At 40.4% G+C, this 18,129-nt stretch overlaps 2 protein-coding genes across 6 annotated transcripts; one reads left to right on the top strand and one right to left on the bottom strand.

Annotated features, from left to right (window-relative positions):
- The first annotated feature begins 3,819 nt into the window (after positions 1 to 3,819).
- On the top strand, positions 3,820 to 4,668 carry LOC103700205 (HSP20-like chaperones superfamily protein). Its single transcript, XM_008782166.6, has 2 exons — positions 3,820 to 4,026; positions 4,113 to 4,668. Exons 1-2 carry the CDS (start codon positions 3,873 to 3,875, stop codon positions 4,394 to 4,396), a joined length of 438 nt encoding a protein of 145 aa, XP_008780388.3. The 5' UTR covers positions 3,820 to 3,872; the 3' UTR covers positions 4,397 to 4,668.
- Positions 4,669 to 5,238: 570 nt separating this feature from the next.
- LOC103723317 (DCD (Development and Cell Death) domain protein) lies at positions 5,239 to 11,927 on the bottom strand. Of its 5 annotated transcripts, XR_016413121.1 has the most exons (8): positions 11,685 to 11,927; positions 10,273 to 10,873; positions 8,755 to 8,855; positions 7,746 to 7,829; positions 7,557 to 7,667; positions 5,891 to 5,950; positions 5,716 to 5,757; positions 5,239 to 5,437 (listed from the first exon to the last, which is right to left on the bottom strand). XR_016413121.1 is itself a non-coding variant. In XM_089930626.1 (7 exons), exons 2-6 carry the CDS (start codon positions 10,859 to 10,861, stop codon positions 5,909 to 5,911), a joined length of 927 nt encoding a protein of 308 aa, XP_089786752.1. In that variant the 5' UTR covers positions 10,862 to 10,873; positions 11,685 to 11,927; the 3' UTR covers positions 5,239 to 5,437; positions 5,891 to 5,908. The 5 variants fall into 5 exon arrangements, 3 of the variants coding, with proteins under 3 accessions (XP_089786752.1, XP_089786750.1, XP_008812426.3); XR_005511728.3 differs by having other exon boundaries at positions 5,716 to 5,950; XM_089930626.1 differs by lacking the exon at positions 5,716 to 5,757.
- Between the last annotated feature and the right edge of the window lie 6,202 nt (positions 11,928 to 18,129).

Genomic DNA, 18,129 nt, shown 5'->3' on the forward strand with positions numbered 1-18,129 from the left:
GGTCAACGGCACACCGACGAGTTTTTTCGAGTCCACTATGGGACTGCGGCAAGGATGTCCCCTATCCCCTTACTTATTCATTATTTGTTCTGATATCTTGTCTCGTTCATTGCAGGGTGCGTGCACTAGTCGGGAGCTGGAGGCCTATGTCCCAGCACCGGGGGTGGGACCTATCTCTCATTTATTGTTTGCTGACGACTGTCTTCTTTTGACCAGGGCGCATGCTTCTGATGCACGGGTACTCGCTAGAGTGCTGGCAGGTTACTGCGCGGCGTCCGGACAGAGAGTTAACTTCATGAAGTCAGCCATTCGGTTCAGCCCTAGCACGGAGATTAGAGTCAGACTGGAGATCAGGAGGATTCTGCAGATACCAGAGCAGGAGGGGACATTGGTCTACCTGGGAGTCCCTATCACAGGCCGGAGACTGCGGGTGACAGAGTGCTCCGGGCTGGTACAGCGGGTCGAGGCCAGGCTGGAGGGATGGAGGGCATCATCTCTATCCATGATGGGGAGATTGACACTGGTCAGATCGGTGTTAGGATCTATGCCGGTATATCTCATGGCCAACACTGTGGTCCCAAAGACGACTCTGCTGAAGATTGAACGTCTTCTTCGGAGCTTCTTGTGGGGGTCTCATAGTGGGGGCCATGGGGTACATCTGGTGGCTTGGGAGCACGTCTGCCTCCCCATCAGTGAGGGTGGTCTGGGAGTGCATTCCCTCTTGGAGCGGCGTGAGGCCCTTGTTGCTCGACACGCAGCTCGCTTCTTGCTGGAGCCGCAGGGGCTTTGGAGCAGGGTGATGGCAGCCAGATTTGGCCGAGGGGGCTCTGAGGTGGCACGGAGTGGCCGCCGAACTTCCTTTATGTGGCGCGAGATTGCGAGGTATTTGCCGACTGTGTCGGCTAACACCAGGTGGCTGATAGGCGATGGGCGGAGCGTCGATGTGACCGATGATCCATGGGTGGACACTTTGCCTCTGAGATGTTGGCCGACGATGGTGGATACTGAGGCAGCAGAGGGGCTTCGGGTGTGTGACCTCCTAGCACCAGGGAGGACAGAGTGGGATGATACCAGACTACATCAGCTGTTTGGGACACATCTTGCTGCGAGGGTACGGTCCCTTCCAGTACCAGATTGCGAGGGGCCAGACGTTAGGGTCTGGGGCACCTCATGCAGGGCCAGTGTCAGGCTGGGTGATCTATCCCGGGTCATCCAGCAGGAGCATGAGCGAGGACCAGACTGCGCCTGGATTTGGAGGTCCGGCCTCCAGCCGAGGGCAGCACTCTTTTTATGGAAGGTGATGTGGGATCGCCTTCCGACGAGAGCAGTGTTGAGCCGGCGTGCTTTGGGGATCCCCGCGGAGTGCGGGGTTTGCAGTGTTGATGAGACTGTGGATCATGTTCTATTTCAGTGCACTTGGGCGAGATCGACATGGCTGTGGACAGGTATCCCGGAGGAGGTGTGGCAGGAGAGGAGCCTCTTCCTGCATTTGATACGACAGGGGTTGGCCAGTCCCGGGTCATGCCAGGAGGCCATCCGAGCGACTTGCACAGCCCATCAGATCTGGCTGGCAAGGAACGCTCGCATTTTCAGTGGGCGCAGGATGTCGCCGAGGTTTGTTGCGGAGTCTGCTCGAGCACTAGCGATGGAGTCCAGACTTCCTACCCCCTCAGACACACCCTTGACAGCTTGGGACACCTGGGGTTCCTCTACTGCTCAGGCAGCTCCTCGGACGGTGTTTTTCACCTGGGAGCACCCACCCCCGAGCTTCCTCAAGGTAAACTTTGATGGGTCGGTGTTGGACAGAGGTACGCGAGGCGGGGCAGGCTTCGTCATACGGGACCCTCACTCTAGGGTTGTGGCAGCAGGTGGCTGCCAGTTGTTCGTCACATCAGTTCCAGGGGCAGAGCTGCGAGCTGCCTGGGCAGGTCTTCGCCATGCTCGGCAGGTGCTGCAGGCCAGCTCGATCATCCTGGAGGGTGACTCGGCTACAGTTATTGGCTGGATCCGGCGGGGACTGAGTGGTGAGAGCATCGACCATCCTCTGATCCGGGACATTAGGATGATGGTGAGGGATGGCGTGGCCTTTGAGTCCAAGCATGTATTCAGGGAGGCCAACGGGGCGGCTGATTGGGTGGCTGCATTCGCGGCCCACCACTCTGGATACGCTCTGTGGGTGGGAGAGAGAGAGTTGCCATTGGCACTTCGTGAGATTGTGTATTTTGACTTTATTGGGTGTATTCAGACACGCGTTGTCTGAAAAACCCGGCTTGAGCAAAAAAAAAAAAAAAATAAAAAAAATAACCATAAATATCTCCATTTGACTTTTTTTTTTATTTATTTACTTCTGAGAAGGGACCATACCTATCTATTGGCCATTCTTTTTTTATTTAAATATTACACTCTGTCCAACGTAGCACGTGCTAACTGCCCCCTCCAAGAACCGACTTAGGTCATTGTTGGGCCACAGGTTCCAATTAATGTATCAGGGACGGTGTAAGGGCTCGGTGGTAGGTTGAGTGAACTTGGTGAGAGGCATCCATCAGGAACAGGGCTCCTCCCTTTGCTCGCCTCATGCCCTACTTTCGCTGAACTGTAGATTGGCGACCTATGGGAGCTGGGCCCGTGCTCTCGAGTTAATCCAACTCCATGAATGTGCCAACTTTCCTCACGAAAAAGGCCTCAAATCTTGCGTGCAAAATGCTAAGCAGGTGCATGCATATTTTCTGAAGTGAGCAGCCATACATGAAGCCATCCAATTCGTAATCATATTAATTTTTTTAAATTATAGGCATTGATAACCTACTTTCAATGATAGATTATTAATTTATCCATTTTTTACTGAACAAAAAATATCCTTACTTTTTATAACTCTTAAAAATATTTTATATTTTCTTACAATTCCGCATTAACTCATGCTCTCAACCTTCTAATTAATATTCTCCCCCTCTTTTATATATATATATATATATATATATATATATATATATATATATATATATATATATATATATATATATATATATATATATCAGAAGAGAGAGAAAGAAAGTGTGGTCAATAGGAAAGTAATGAAATGCCTCTTGTTTGGTTGGAGTTTTCAAAGGAGAGAGATGGAAAAGTTGTATTCCCATGAGAATATGATTCCCACATTTCATGGGAAAGTCTTTCCCATGAGAAATATGGAAAAGTTACTTTCCCATGCGGCGGGAATCACTTTATTTTTACTTTTTCCCAAAAAGACTCTTTAGCATTGAAGAAGCATTAAAGAGATATAAATACCTAATTTTTATTAAGAGCATAATAGGAATTATACATAACTTTCCCAGGAAAGTGGATGGCCAACCAAACATAAGCACTTTGTAAATTTGTCACTTTTCCATGGTCAACCAAACATGCCAAAAGTACTTTTCTAGGCATCCTCTTGAATTTGTTTCCCACGAATCATATTCTTAGGAGTAAAAATGCTTCCCGCGAACTAAATGAAGTTATAAAAAGTAAGGATATTTTTTGTCCAATAAAAAATAAATAAATTGATAAACTATTCATAATAGAAAGTAAGTTATCAATCTCCTATAATTATTACTTTACCAGTTAATTGATGCTTAACGTAATCAATTTGTATCAGCTTGCCCCTTTCGCAGACAAAAATATCTGCCGCCTAAATTGACCACCTTTCACATGCTCCGCAGCACCAAATTTAGGAATCTCGATCGAAGTGCCTAATTTTTTACGTAAGATAATTCTTGCGGCCGTCACGCACTTACGGGTCAATTACGTCCCTGCAATCTACGCAAAAAATTCCGATAAAAGGAGACCTCTCTCCCCCCATAAAAAATCCGTCTCCATTGGCTGTTCTCACCTGTCTTCCCATGGAGCTCCTCCCCTACCATCACCACGCCTTCCCCTGGCGCTTCTTCCTCGCCCGCTCCTTCCTCTCCCCACCCAACACCACCGTCCCTCCGTCCAACTATGTCCATTGGAACGAAACACCGGAATCCCATATCTACACCGCCAACATAACTGGTATTCTGTCTCTGTCTTCCTTTCTTCTTAGATCCTTTGCTTCTCGTATTGATGCCAAGCTAGCTGGAATCTTGGAACGTATGCAGGTGTGAGGAAGGAGGACATCAGAGTAGAGGTGGAGGACTCGAGGTACATGGTGATAAGGACGGAGGAGAGCGAGGACGGCGGGGAGTCGCCGGAGAGGGACCGGAGGAGCTTCATGAGGAAGTTCCGGCTGCCGCAGATGGTGAACGTCGATGGGATCTCGGCGGGGTATGAGGATGGGGTGCTGACGGTGACCGTGCCCAGATCCATATCTAGGGGAAGGCTCATCGTTGATCCCCAAGATTTGGCGGCCCAGGCCCACCATTCGGTGGCCCGTGCCGCTTGAACATTCGATCATATTACTCGATTGGATTTAATTTATGGGCCATTTGTTGGTGACTGTCATATGTTAGAAAGTAGGAATTTGATTCTGGGTCACCTTGTTGGTATCAAGTTAGGCTGTCACATGTGGTTTGAACTCGGTGTGGTACTAGTAGATTTAGATACATCCATGCAAGTGGAAAGATTAGAACCTTGTTGTTATTTGGAATTGATGGTTTGTCATCCTTTGATTTGTTACTGGTTGTTTTATATATATATATATTTTCCTCTTTTTAATCCTTGGATAACCTTATCTATATGAGGGCTCGCTTGTGTCACAAATGCCTTATCTTGTCGGGCTTCAGAGCCGCGGGATCTCTGGGGAGGAATCTCTGGGAATGGGTGGTAGATATTTTCTCGGGGAAAGCGACGTTTCCATGGGAGCTGGATCTGGATCTGGATCTTCTCTTGGTTGGCCGGTCTCAATAAACTTGGCACTGATGTCGGCAATGAGACTGCCGGCACGAAACTAATCGCTTATCAACAGCTAGGACAGAATTATTTGCTTGACGCATGATGTATCTCCGTTAAGTTCTCGGAATTTAACCTCACCAGTTATCACTTACCATGACCTTCGTACAAAGGTAACGCCTCGACGGGATTCTACCTCCGTTTATTACTTGGAGAACGATGCTTTAGCAATTTTAATGGCGTCGATGAGGAATCCGCCAAGGCCGCTTAGCAGTAGAGAGACCGCATAGAGATCCAACATGATCTACCTGACGGATAATTTAAAACATACCACAACGTGTCATGAGTATCTGAGATGAGCATGGCTGACTCAAATGGATGCAGGACCCAAAACTCTAGTTCACAACGATACAAGCTTCATTCTAATGGATCATGACATCATATGAGAAAAATTAGCCTGCACGACAGACAGAATACCATGGTTTTTCTCATTTATTCAAAACTGGACATGCATCAGTCTGACCATCTTCTCACTAGATATCTCTCCGAGAGGGAGCATTGTTCATCTTAAGCTGCTGCTGTGCCAAAACGTTTCCTGCACCATCCCAGAGACGTCAAGAAACAAACCAAAATTGGGACAACATATCTGCAGCATTTGCATCCAGAAGAGTACAGATAGATACCATATGTTCAGAAAGAAAGACATACTAACGACCAACGCCAACAACAAAGTTTCCATGCACTAACCTCAAACCATCAGTGCCCCTCATTTTGGGGCATTATGATACAAGATTACAGGGTTCTATGAATCCTACTGCATATGTAATACAATGCATTTCCAAGATATCAGACACTGGATTGACTGGCTCATACCTTTGTGGCCTTCAAAGCACCAGATCCATTTGGAAATACAACCTAAGCAACAGACATCCAAGCTTGCGCTTAATCGAAAACCTCAAGACAGAAAAGAAAAAGAAACAGCCCACACGCACCCCACAAAACATGTATATGCATACATCTACTACATCTCCAGAGGCCTCAGACATACCGTCTTCCGCTATAGGTCTCAGATGCCACCTTTTTCACACAGGTCCAGTAGTGACAGAGTCTATACAAATGGAAAAATAGATAATCAGTCTCTACTTAGTTTAAGGACAAACAAACGTAAGGTAAATATACGATCAAATAGTTCTGGAGCGGCAGGAGAGCCTCTACAAACATCCAAAACACACAGAAAGCAAATGATAAGCCTGTAAACATTCTTCCATCAATTTCAGATAATGCAAATGACAAGAAAAAAAATAATCTAAAGAACTTGGTTAGCTAAAAGCAAATTTAGCTTAAGTTCAAGAATAATGAAAAAGAAAGAAATAACCCATTAGTGGCAGGTTGACTGGAACTCGAGAAAGAAACCAAAGACAAGAAGTCCAGCCCACATTACGAAACAGTGCATATAGATTTATTTTAGAAAAGAAGTGAGATACTTTAGACTTGGTTAACTTGATACATTTAGACAGTTCACTTAATATCAAAAAGATTTTCCCATGCAAATTCCAAGCAGTAACCAAAACTTGATGAATTAGCATTTGAACAGATAAGCAAAAGGCAGTGAAACTAGAGGGATTCTGAATAAAAGAAGTGTCAAGCTTAAGAGATATATAGGATAGTATGTAAGTTGCATGAAATGGTAACTATATATAAGATCATGCTTTCATTCTTTCGATCTCCCTCAGATTTTGAGAAGACAAAGCTATTGGCAGCAAAAAGGTCAGACGAGTATCAATAATGAATTAGTTTTTCAAAAGGGTCAGCTCTTTAGGATCCTAAATGAATTAGTTTCTCGAAAGGAGCAGATCTTTAGGATCGTAAACCAGACCAGAAATAGATTTGTGTGCATTAATTTCAAAGCAAGCTCAAAAAATTAGATAGCACGTTAGTTGAGGATGTCATTGTTGATGCCTAAACTTCATAAACATGGCAAAGAAAAATAGATTGACAACTTCAAGATGCCATGTCGTTACACGGCAGCAATATGTCAAACAGTTTATAAGAAACTTAAAAGATCAGCAATTCTGCACAACCGTGTTGAGCAACTTAAACATGAAGAGAATAACATTATTTTCCCTTTTGATTGTATGTATATTCTGTTTACTGAATCGCATGAAATTTCAGCCAACTCCATATATGTAATGTATTTCATACGTATGAACGGAGATGAGACGGAGGAATGAAGAGCATTTTCGATGCAAGATCGAATTTGCGGCATGTACAAATGGAAATGAACAGATAAAAGATTGCTGGAAAAAATTCTATCACTTCCTCAAAAACATCATGATGAGAGGATACTTGCTGGAGTATGAAAAGGAGTTTCAAAAAATTGAAAATCAAATGCATATTCCAGCGACATTTCATAAGCATTTACATGAGAAACTATACTTTTGACAAAATAGATTACTACTTCTGATCTGCTTTAGTTTACATTGATATATATCTACGAATATAATCAGAATAAAGAAAACGAAAAGATCAGCTATTTAAGCTGATTCTTTCAAGATCCATGCATAAAGAAACAGCATGAAGGCAGGTATTTCTTTTTTTCTCTCTCTCATTTATGGACAAATGACAGATGAAAAGAATAAGTAATATAATTTTGTTTAAGCATAAGTATGATGTATCAGGTTTGAGGATATAAAAGATATGGAAGCACATATCACCTCTGCTACAGAGAGCTCAAGACGAAACTTTGGACCATCATAATGATGCAAAACTGGCCTAAAAGCATCCTCTTCTAAAGGCTTGCAGAGCTTTCTAACACGGATCCTCACCTATATCACCAGATAAGAAAAGTCAGTATAGAATAAAGGAAGCAAATATTTAAACTTTAACTCCTATATTCTCTTTACCTGTGCAGGAAACCTAGACTCGCCTTTACACTTCTTGTCTTCCCAGGCAGTTGGATCAATGTTTGAACCCCCAAAACTAGCAGCCTGCAAGAAATAAGCTATGTTAGGTGGCGGGTACAATATAAGTTGTTAATACTCTTAGAATTGTCCACAATAGTAATTTTAGAATTCTGAGATGACTAACTAACTATTGGACAGATTGAGGGGCGAGGCAAGCATATGGATACAAGTTTATTATACATGGCAAGCAAAACAGTCAACCTAATATCATGCTGCACTTCTGATGCTCTGGTGTTTCCTCGTGTAAACTGGCTTGTAAAATTCACAGGCATAATTAATTAAATTTAAACTGAACAAGAAAAGAGGCACTCACGGGAGAAAATGTCACATATAAAATTGGAAGGATAAGAAAAATCAAAAACATGTCCAATCACATATTATAAGCTACAATCTACTCATCACATAACACCAAGATTTAGTGCCTCCCAACTCCTAATCACCTTTCCGGTCCTCCAAACAATTTGAACAGGAAATAGAAATCGTATATTAAATAAAGAAAGATGACTTAAATTTCCCAGGGCAGGGGGGCTAGGTTCTATACTAGTTTCCAGTTTAAAAATATATTAAAAAAAGCACTGCCCAAACATCAAAATTTTGACCTTGAATCATTCGAAAAAGGGAAGGGGGAAATTCAACAACAAAGTGAATTACAGGTGGACAACAAAGCCTATTTTAACCAATGAGTATTCATTGTATCAACATTGCAGAACAAGTACAATTAAACGAAGGATTCAATCTAGAAAGAACCACCAGAAAACAAAAACATGGCCAACCAGTGCACAAGTAAAGACAACACTGCATACAGCACAAAAAAGAGTTGCCCCCAAAAGAGGACAAAATGCTTGAAGTTTTCACTTCCTGTCATAGACAGATATAGTAGTCTTATAACCCACATAAAAATAACATAATGATATAAATCTAATATGGAATGTTTCATAAATATACAAACCTCAAATATCCCATGAAGCTGATGGGTTGTATAATTATAGAGGAAAAGAGGTAACCCTGGGGTAATTGCCCGGACAGAATCACGGTACCTTGGAGGCAAGCCTGCAATTGAAAATTAGAAGCAGATGAGAAGTATGTTACACAATGTGAATAATAGTAAAATTCATAAAACTAAATCACACTAGTTGGTAAAAAGGCAGCCAGCATGAACTACAAGAGCAATGAGCACAGAGAAAATATAATCGATCAAATACCAAATTGCTAACAACAACAACAACTGTGATCACAAGTGAAATATAAATACAATCCTAAAGAGGGGACCGGCATCCATGGTACAAAGACAACAGCAACAAGAATCCCCGTAGCATGCCATAAAAGATAAGACATGTAGGTGGAATTAGTTTGAGCAAAAGATAGCATCTAGCAAGACTAGCTACAGGAGGATTTTGCAGTTTCCTCAAACTAGAATATCAGAGTACCAGTTTTCTGAAATAATATTAACTAAACAGTATATGCCTTCTGATGAAGCCCCAGATTCTGAAGCCCTGGATGCATGGCTAAATTTCTTAGGTTATTAAACATAATGAAAATTATAACACATCCACCATTTAGAGATGCGAAAAAGGAAGGAACAGAGAAGAAGGAAGATGCTGCACTGAAAGCAGTATATAAACTAGGGCCATTTCAAAGATAGTAAATAGCATTTTCTTGTCAGTAGCATGTGCAAGTAAGGCAACAGCACATGCAATGTTCTTTATGTTGGTTACAAGAGTATGTATTACTTGAAGCTCAATATCCAAGTAATTATTTAGAAGGCAAAGATAATATTATTTTGCTTACAATTTACTCTTCCCCAGAGTTCAAAATCTCAGACACAGCAAAATGTTCCATATCTTGATGAGCTCATCCATAACAAGATGCTGAAACAGAACTCAGAATCCTGGACCCAATTTCTTCATTTGTCTGTTAAAACATTGATTTAACCTAAAAAACTGAACCTCATTCTAAAAATATTCTCCAGAAACCAGCTGATATCATTCAGATGCAGCCTAACAGCCACCTGACTGGATTGATTAACACAAATCAAAATACTTTTGATCCTAGGTAAAGCAAAACAAGATCCACGACTGAAATTTTATAACTAGCTCTTAAGTAGCTGCAAATCATCAAAGCTGTCACCAACAACAATAACCAAATCCACCAAAGCATTAGGCCAACACAAAAAAGGATAAGACCCAATTAGAAAGTTTCTATACATGACAATTAACCATATCCACTTCGACTGAGTTCAGTATAAGAAAAAAATCAGAGGTACAGAATCATCATAAAATTCTGGTGCTTTCCCTGTTCCATCTAATGGTCGGCTCAGGTCAAAATCTGTTATGTCCAGCTATGGACTAGATCTTCAACAGATATACCGCAAGTTAAATTCTTCTTCATATGTCTTTTAACAATAAACAGAGAGCAAAAACATGTATGCAAAATCAGCAAATCGACAGAGAGTGAAACATGACCATACCAAACAGCTGCCGCTTGAGATCTTCCTGCATGGTGTCATTGTTGCACACAAAGATATAACCACCAAGGACTTCATTCCTTGGTAGCATCTCAGTTGAAGGTAGTGTCTTGAACCGCTTGTCAGCAGCAGCGTTGTTGCTGTTATTGTTGTTGTTGTTGCTATTATTGTTGCTGTTGTTGGTGCTGCTGTTATTGTTGTTGACCTCTTTGCCACTAGTATTACTAGCATACTTGCTGATCCCAGTGTTCAGCTTGAAACTGCCGACACTGTTGGTGTTGCTTTTCTGGTACACTGGGTTCATGTTATAAACATTATTACGGAAAGGACTTTTCACTGTTGCCTCATTCATCTTGAGATCCAGATTCATAAGTCCAAGATTGAGATTCTCAAATTTGTTATCCACCTGAAATCCCAATTTGTCCCAAGATTTTGTTTCAATGGCGTTCCGTGAATAATCGAGGTTGTTCATCCGCTCAGGCTTTGATCTTGTGAGCTCGGCCAGTTTCGAAGTGATAACAGACCACTGATGGTCCTCCGATATCTTTGATTGTCCTCGGAACTCATCCCCTAGTTGCCAAAGATTATCCATCTTTGCAAAACCCTGTCAGGGAACTTAGAAAAATTCATTTTCATGATAGCTTTCATCATATATGTAACAAATATGTATTGCAATCATGCAATCAGGAAACAAAAACCTAGAATCCATGAAGGGAGAACCAAAATTAAAGTCATTTTTTTTAAAATTTTGTGGCAGCTGTAAAATAAGCTTAACTTCATCAGAACACAATAAAACTTTATTGAGCAACGAAAATCATAAAAAGAGGAATTTTTACAAGAAATAATTTCCTCAACCATCAATGAGGTTAACCAAAGAATACACCGTGCATCTTCCAAAAAATTCCTTATAGTTACAGAAAACCAGATTATTTCGGCAAAAATTCAACAGGGTTAGATCAGAATCAAACTTTGTCGGGTAAAAGCAACCAACAAAGTATCAAAATTTCTATTAAATATGGCCGTTCTTGAACACCACTTTGAGTCCAAAATCATTAAGATGTCCAACAGAAGAAATATACCCCTACCCCACATACCATAAACATCAACTTTTAAAAGAACAGCATATATAAAGAATAACAGACATAAGAACACAAATAGAAAATCGAGGTGCATTATTTGATCTCTACATCAAAAAAGATCAAATCCTGACAAACGAGAAGAGCATCAAAACACAACCCTAACCATCAAATCCACGGAAAAAAACAAAAAGACCAATCATTCTAACCGAGCAAACCAACCTCCAGTTCACAACAAAATAACAAGAAATCGGTCCAAAACTAAGCTACAGAAACTGATCTTAACATCCTTGCAAAGGAATTGAAATCGAAGGCATGAAATTTGGCGATCGAACTGACCTGGAGATGTACGGGAGGTGCCGTGCTGGATCGGAGAGCTTCCAGATCGGATCGGTAGAAAGGGATAACGAAACCCTAGGTTTTTAGGGGCGGGATGGGAAGGGGAAAAGGGGAAAGGAAAGGGAAGGAACCACCTCTCCTTTTTCTCCTCCCACGGACCACGCCGGACAGAGGAGGAAACAAGGTCCGGGACCCGTCCTCCCCTTATAGAACCATTTGGACGAGACTGACCCCGCATACGCCATGAATTTTCTCTCCTGCCACTGTTTTTGAGATCTGTGGTTGGTGGCGTGGTCCTTATGTTCTCTCCCAACTCAGTTTGGTAACACAATGAGGGTAAAATAAAGCTGATTTACTGCTTAACTACTTTATATATTCATAGATGATATATGAGAATGTGGCTCAGAAAATTCTCCGCACAAAGGCTGCTCACACAGCTCTAGCATAAATATAGTCAATAGAGTCGGAAAAAAAAAAAATGGCGCAAAAATGGAGAGGCAGGCATATGGCATGTCCAGATAATTTCTTCGAAGTATTGAGCAGTAAAGAAGATGGTCCAGTCTGCAGCCATGTTCACCTCTCGATATATATGAACGGTCTGAAAGGTGCCACAATCTTCTGCTATCCTACAAATATCACAGAATCTTATTTTGGGTCTTATCAAATAAATGTGCAATAAGATTTAGTTTCATTTTATGATCGGTCTTTTTAACTTTTTTTTTTTTTCCTAAAAGGTTTACCTTTGTATCTTATATTTGGACACTCCCTCTAACTAATTATTCATTTGCTTTAATTAGACTTTGTCGGATATAATTGCATGTAGTTACAGTGACACTGCATGCGACATCGTTGGGTATAAAAATTTTAACATTTCTATGTAAATCTCCGTTTAAATTTGCTTCGAAGTAGAACATTGATTTCCACTCTATGCTCCCTGCCTTAGTGGGTGGACTTTTGGAAGTGTGGCAACTTTCTAAATCTTAAAACCAACTGACCTGAAATAGAAAATTAGCCAAACTGAATTCTTTGACAATTTAGGAGATTTAATTCTCCTTTCTAGGATTTAAATGGGTGGGATTGAGAAACCACTTAGGTAGTGGCATCATTATACTATTCCATATATATTGCACTTGTTTTTAGAAGGAAAATACTATGAAAGTTTCATCAAGGCCAAGACCAGCTAAATTGGCAACTCCATATTTATTGACCTGCTATGTTTGGTAACAAATCATTGCACTAGTCCCCCTCGAGCCACACGATGGAGAACCATTCATGTGCACATAATGGAAGCCACGTAGCATTACTCATTTCGAAATGAAATATCTCTAATGCATAAAATTTTTATGTTCTTTGAATTCTAGAATGGTGAAAGGATAGCGACATCTAATTATGCTATTTTGATTGCATATTGTCGATTGGTGCATCCACCCGGAACCCTAGAGCTTAAATTGTATGTATTTTACATTTGAAAAAGAGAATTATTGATGATTTTTTAATTAATATAAAGTTGAAACATGGTCGAGTTATGGTACTTCAATTCCAAGGTGTGTTACCTTAATATGTAAAGTGTTTTATTTAATTCAAGGGATACATCGTGGTTTATGAATTTGAATTTATGATATAAGGTAGCAATGATCTAATCATTATTAAAATTATAATATTTACTGGACATATGGAAATCTGTTGACTTAATTACAATTTGCCAGCTTAGTTAGCCAAGGATCATACATTTTTATTTAATGGATCAATATAATTATGTGATTTTTTTTTCTGAATAAAAATATGACCTGTTTGCAAGTGTGTTACATGGCAATTTCTATGCAAATACTGGACCACCATCAACTTGTCCCCACTTAACCCCACTTCATTGCAAAAGGAAAGCAATGTTGGACACAAATAAGATGATTGCTTCATTAGAAAAAATGGATGTGGATCAAATGCACATTTAAATTATTATTCAGGTCGCTTCAATGTTTTTATTTTTTTTTTCATGAAGGTTAAATCTCGATGTTTCAATTGGAGAAGGGTTAAATATTTATATACCATTTCGACCGATTTAGCCAGGGCACTTAAAATGTCTCGAATACTCACTAATGAGTTCTACATGGATTAAATTAACTAATTAACCATATGTATCCTTTTTTTGTTCCTTCTCTCTCCATATTACATCTTGTTTCTAGTTTCCAAGTCTCATATCCTTCTTAGTCTGCGATATCGTTCGGCTTCTTCTATTCTCTAGCATAACCCTTCTCTAGTGTGTCGCTCCCTTCCTCTCCCATGTTAAATCCTTATAGCCCTCACTCACATCCTTCTGACTTTTTGTGGCCATTTTTTCCTTCCATAATCTTTGATACCAATGGATCTTATGCTATTCTTTTTTCGATAAAATGACCTGATGCCATTCTTTCACGAAAACAAAAAATAAGAAGACTCAACCATTCATGGCTGAGATGGTATCGCATGTATCAAATTGCCCAAGGTATGTGTTCTAAGATGTCCTAGGGATTAAATGTCACGCCATCGCAATCAATTTGATAATTGCGTATAAATTATATTACACAATACATGTGATCAATGAACCTCGCAAAATTGGGACCAACATGTTTCTTTCTTGTGAAGTCTCGAATTGCATAACTTTCATCTCAAATACTTTACGTACAGTCATGTGACACTTCACGTAAAGTATCTTCCCTTTGCAAACGTTAACCCATTTGACCCATCTAACACGGCATTTTATCACTGCCCATTGTTGAATTCAAAAGCTATCTAAAAATATTTTGATGCTCCAAGAAGACTTTTCTCTCTTTCTCTTTCTCTCTATCCATATATCTTAATCAATTTAACCTTTGGTCAAGCCATACAAGTAGGCTTCACATGGGCTAAACAAATGCCAATTTAAATCAAACTCTTTGCATGAACATGCCAAGTAAAGGCCAAGTGGAGCGGTTGACCAGCCCCAAAAGAAAGCAAGTTGGTAGAATATGGAAGAACCAAGTATATTGGAGAACACGACGAAGAGCAATGAGTACTTAAACTTGGCAGTGCCTTTCACAATCGAGTTTGCCGGACTCATTAGAGTCCGGTGGTTGCGCCCTATTTTCTGAAAGACTTGTGATAGCTGCGTTTGGTGCTGGAGCTCGACAGCGAGGGTTGCTGAGTTTTTAAAAAAATGGTGCTGGAGAATATTCATGGTTCCTTCCTCCGAGCATGTTACTTTCAAAACGCTTGATGGTCCTAATATTAGTTTAGTATGTACTTACTCTATTTTATAGTAATTCAGGAACCATATGTAGGATGATATGCTGTTCCAATCCAAAGCTAGTTCATCCAAACAAGACTATGTTGGCTTGATTAACTCGAAATTAATTAGAACCTTTTCTTAGAAGAAAAAAGGAAGCACGAGGATACATGTAATAACACAGAATCTCATCTAAAAAAAATAGCCAGAAGGTGTGATTTGGATTTTTTGATTATGCATAAGTATCCAAGATCTATTCAATAAATAACTGATGTGGGACTAAGCACATGCCTGAGACCTTATAATATGTTTCTAGGCTTGAAGAAAAGGATGCCCTCATGAGTCTTGGTAATTATCTCGATTCCTTCTGTGCTGGTTTGCGCTGATCATTATTTTTTCTTAGGAGGGGTTTGCATGAATATCCTTCTGAAAATTCAAATTTGCATGAATATCCTCTTAAATTTATATTTATTTCTATACCCTCATAAAACATTATTTTTGCACAAATGCCCCTAATATAATGGTTCTTCTAAGACCGTTAATAAAAACTATATTTATTTTAATTCAAAATAAAATAAAATTTTTGAAATTACTTTTTTGTCTCTCATCGTGATCGTCTTATAAATATTGTTTTGCACATCTATCGATGAAGATTATTTTAGTCATTTTATTTTGAAAACTGTTACTTTTTAATGCCGTTAGATGTGTGGGTATATATGCAAAAATATGGATAAAAAAAAAGGTAGAATAGCAAAACAAATGTTTTACGAGAGTATACATGCAAATATTAATTTGAAAAAAATATTCATGCAAAATTTAATATTTAGAAGAATATTTATATATTTTTTTCTCTTCAAATCATACGAGAGCAACCTTTCACCCTATTTGTCGGCATGATGCTTGATACAGTGCTCTCTCATGGTAATAAATTAGTGTCTGACTCCATGATTTAGCGAATTACTTAATGAGATATAACACTTCAATCATATTTGAACTATCAATCTGAAGGATCTCAATCTTATCACGCAGTTTTCATTAAAACAAGCTTTAGAGACTTATAATTCCACCATGAGATCATCATCGAGGCTTGACGTTCTCATGTCCATCTACTCAATTTCTGGTTTTGCCAAAGGTGTTCTAACATAATTACTTGTTAGGACTTCAATCCTCTCTTTTTTTCAAAAAGAAAACATTATTACTGTTTAATCTTCTATTCCTTGGATACAAATTCATTTCTAAACAAATTCAAATCAAGTTGATTTATGGAAGTAATCGTTTTATTCAGTTGACTTTTGGTATGAAACTAGCTTCTTGTGATAGTGATCTCAGGACAGAGACATCCAGAGATCAATGAGCTTGGGTAACAACTAACAAGCCAATCCGTGCCACAACAACGCTGAAATGTGCACATCATTGTTTGGACCATGAAAGTGTTAGGTGGCCAATCACTTGTCATTTCTGGTCAAGATTTATTTACAGAACTTCACTAGTTGTTGGGAAATCTACACGAAGGCAATCCAAGATGAAATAAATGGAAAACAAAACGGCAATGGATAATATTAAAAAGGTTACATTTCTCCATCAGTAGGTAAGGGAAGCAAGAAAATTTAGAGCGGACAAAGCTTGGAAAGGGATGATTAGTTCATGTGTCATATTAAGACGCAATAATTCCAAAGAATCAAGTTAAAGAGTCATCCCAATCACGACCTAACTGGAAGTCTGTGCTTAAATGCGTGATATAAATGTTTGAACGTGTTCTACCCTCGCCTTTTCTTTTCCTGTTCATCCTAACATCTCCAAAATTAATGGTGGGTGGGGTGCAAATAGGTTCCATCAAATCTAAGTCCATCTTGATCTCGATCTAATCTAAATTGGCTGGGTTTACATTTTAGACCCAAATAAAACTCTTTTACTGTCTGGATTAAGTCAAACTTTTCGGATCGGCTGCCGATTAGGCCTTGGTTTGAGTTAGGGATCTGCATTATTGGGTAGCTTGCAAGTTCGATATCATGCTAGTCTTGTTCCATCAGATCTATGTCTGGCTCAATAGGGATCTAAGTCGTCGAATGAAACCGTATCCGAGCCATGTGTTTTTGAACTTAAAGCATAGATGAAGTCCAATGATCCAATTATAGCAATGTGTAGTCCATATCTGCAACTCAAATTTCAACCATGCTTGCCAATGATGGACTAAATCCTAGTTGTTGGGGGATGGAGGAGAGCTCGGGACTTTAGTCCCATATCGCAAGAGTAGCGGAAAGGATTGTGCTTTATAAAAAGGGGTCACCCCTTCCTTCTCAAGGCACCTTTTAGACAAAACCGTGAGGGTAGTGCATGTTGGGCTCAAGGGACTAGTATCTACGAGGACCCCCAAAGGTAGCGCACGACCCGCCCAAAAGCGGACAATACCTTGCACTGGGACGCGTTTACTTTCCCGCTCTAACAGATGGCGCTCGAAGGAGGGCTCCCCCGAAACTTTCCTGCATGAATCCTTTCCGCTAGAGGGGCTAGTGTTGGGGGGCGGAGGAGAGCTCGAAACTTTAGTCCCACATCGGAAGAGTAGTAGAAAGGATTGTGCCTTATAAGGAGGGGCCACCCCTTTCTTCATAAAGCGCCTTTTGGACAAAACTGTGAGGATAGCGCATGACGCGCCCAAGGGACTAGTACCTACGCGGACCCCCAAGAGTAGCGCACGACGCGCCCAAAGCGGACAATACCTTGCGCTGGGACGCGTTTACTTTCCCGCTCTAACAAATGGCACGAATCCTTTCCACTAGGGGGGCTAGTGTTGGGGGGCGGAGAAGAGCTCGGAACTTTAGTCCCACATTGGAAGAGTAGTAGAAAGGATTGTGCCTTATAAGGAGGGGCCACGCCTTTCTTCGTAAAGCGCCTTTTGGATAAAACTGTGAGGGTAGCGCATGACGTGCGCAAGGGACTAGTACCTACGCGGACCCCCAAGAGTAGCGCACGACGCGCCCAAAACGAATAATACCTTGTACTGAGGCACAATCACTTTCCCGCTTTAACACTGGTAATATGCCCACGGTTCTTTGTGCTGCCCTCCTATGTACTCATTTTATTTAAGATTATTTTATTAAAGTTAGATAGTCATAATATTTCTGATGTATGAGTATACTAATAAGTAGTTATTTCTATAGACTACATAAGTCAATGGAGTCATCATCCACCAAGGTGCATGTTTTGCAT

The sequence above is a fragment of the Phoenix dactylifera genome, chromosome 1 (genome assembly GCF_051530095.1).
Source record: "Phoenix dactylifera cultivar Ajwa chromosome 1, Ajwa_hap1_PhDact_Kaust_v1.1, whole genome shotgun sequence".
Classification (NCBI taxonomy): Eukaryota; Viridiplantae; Streptophyta; class Magnoliopsida; order Arecales; family Arecaceae; genus Phoenix; species Phoenix dactylifera.

Bases quoted from the DNA above. Each gene is read 5' to 3' on its own strand.
- LOC103700205 (XM_008782166.6), top strand. From the start codon at position 3,873: ATGGAGCTCCTCCCCTACCATCACCACGCCTTCCCCTGGCGCTTCTTC. The intron at 4,027-4,112 runs GTATTCTGTCTC...GAACGTATGCAG, and splicing joins CTACACCGCCAACATAACTG to GTGTGAGGAAGGAGGACATC.
- LOC103723317 (XM_089930626.1), bottom strand. From the start codon at position 10,861: ATGGATAATCTTTGGCAACTAGGGGATGAGTTCCGAGGACAATCAAAG. The intron at 8,856-10,272 runs GTATGGTCATGT...TTTCAATTGCAG, and splicing joins TCTCAAGCGGCAGCTGTTTG to GCTTGCCTCCAAGGTACCGT. The intron at 7,668-7,745 runs GTAAAGAGAATA...CTGGTGATATAG, and splicing joins AGTCTAGGTTTCCTGCACAG to GTGAGGATCCGTGTTAGAAA.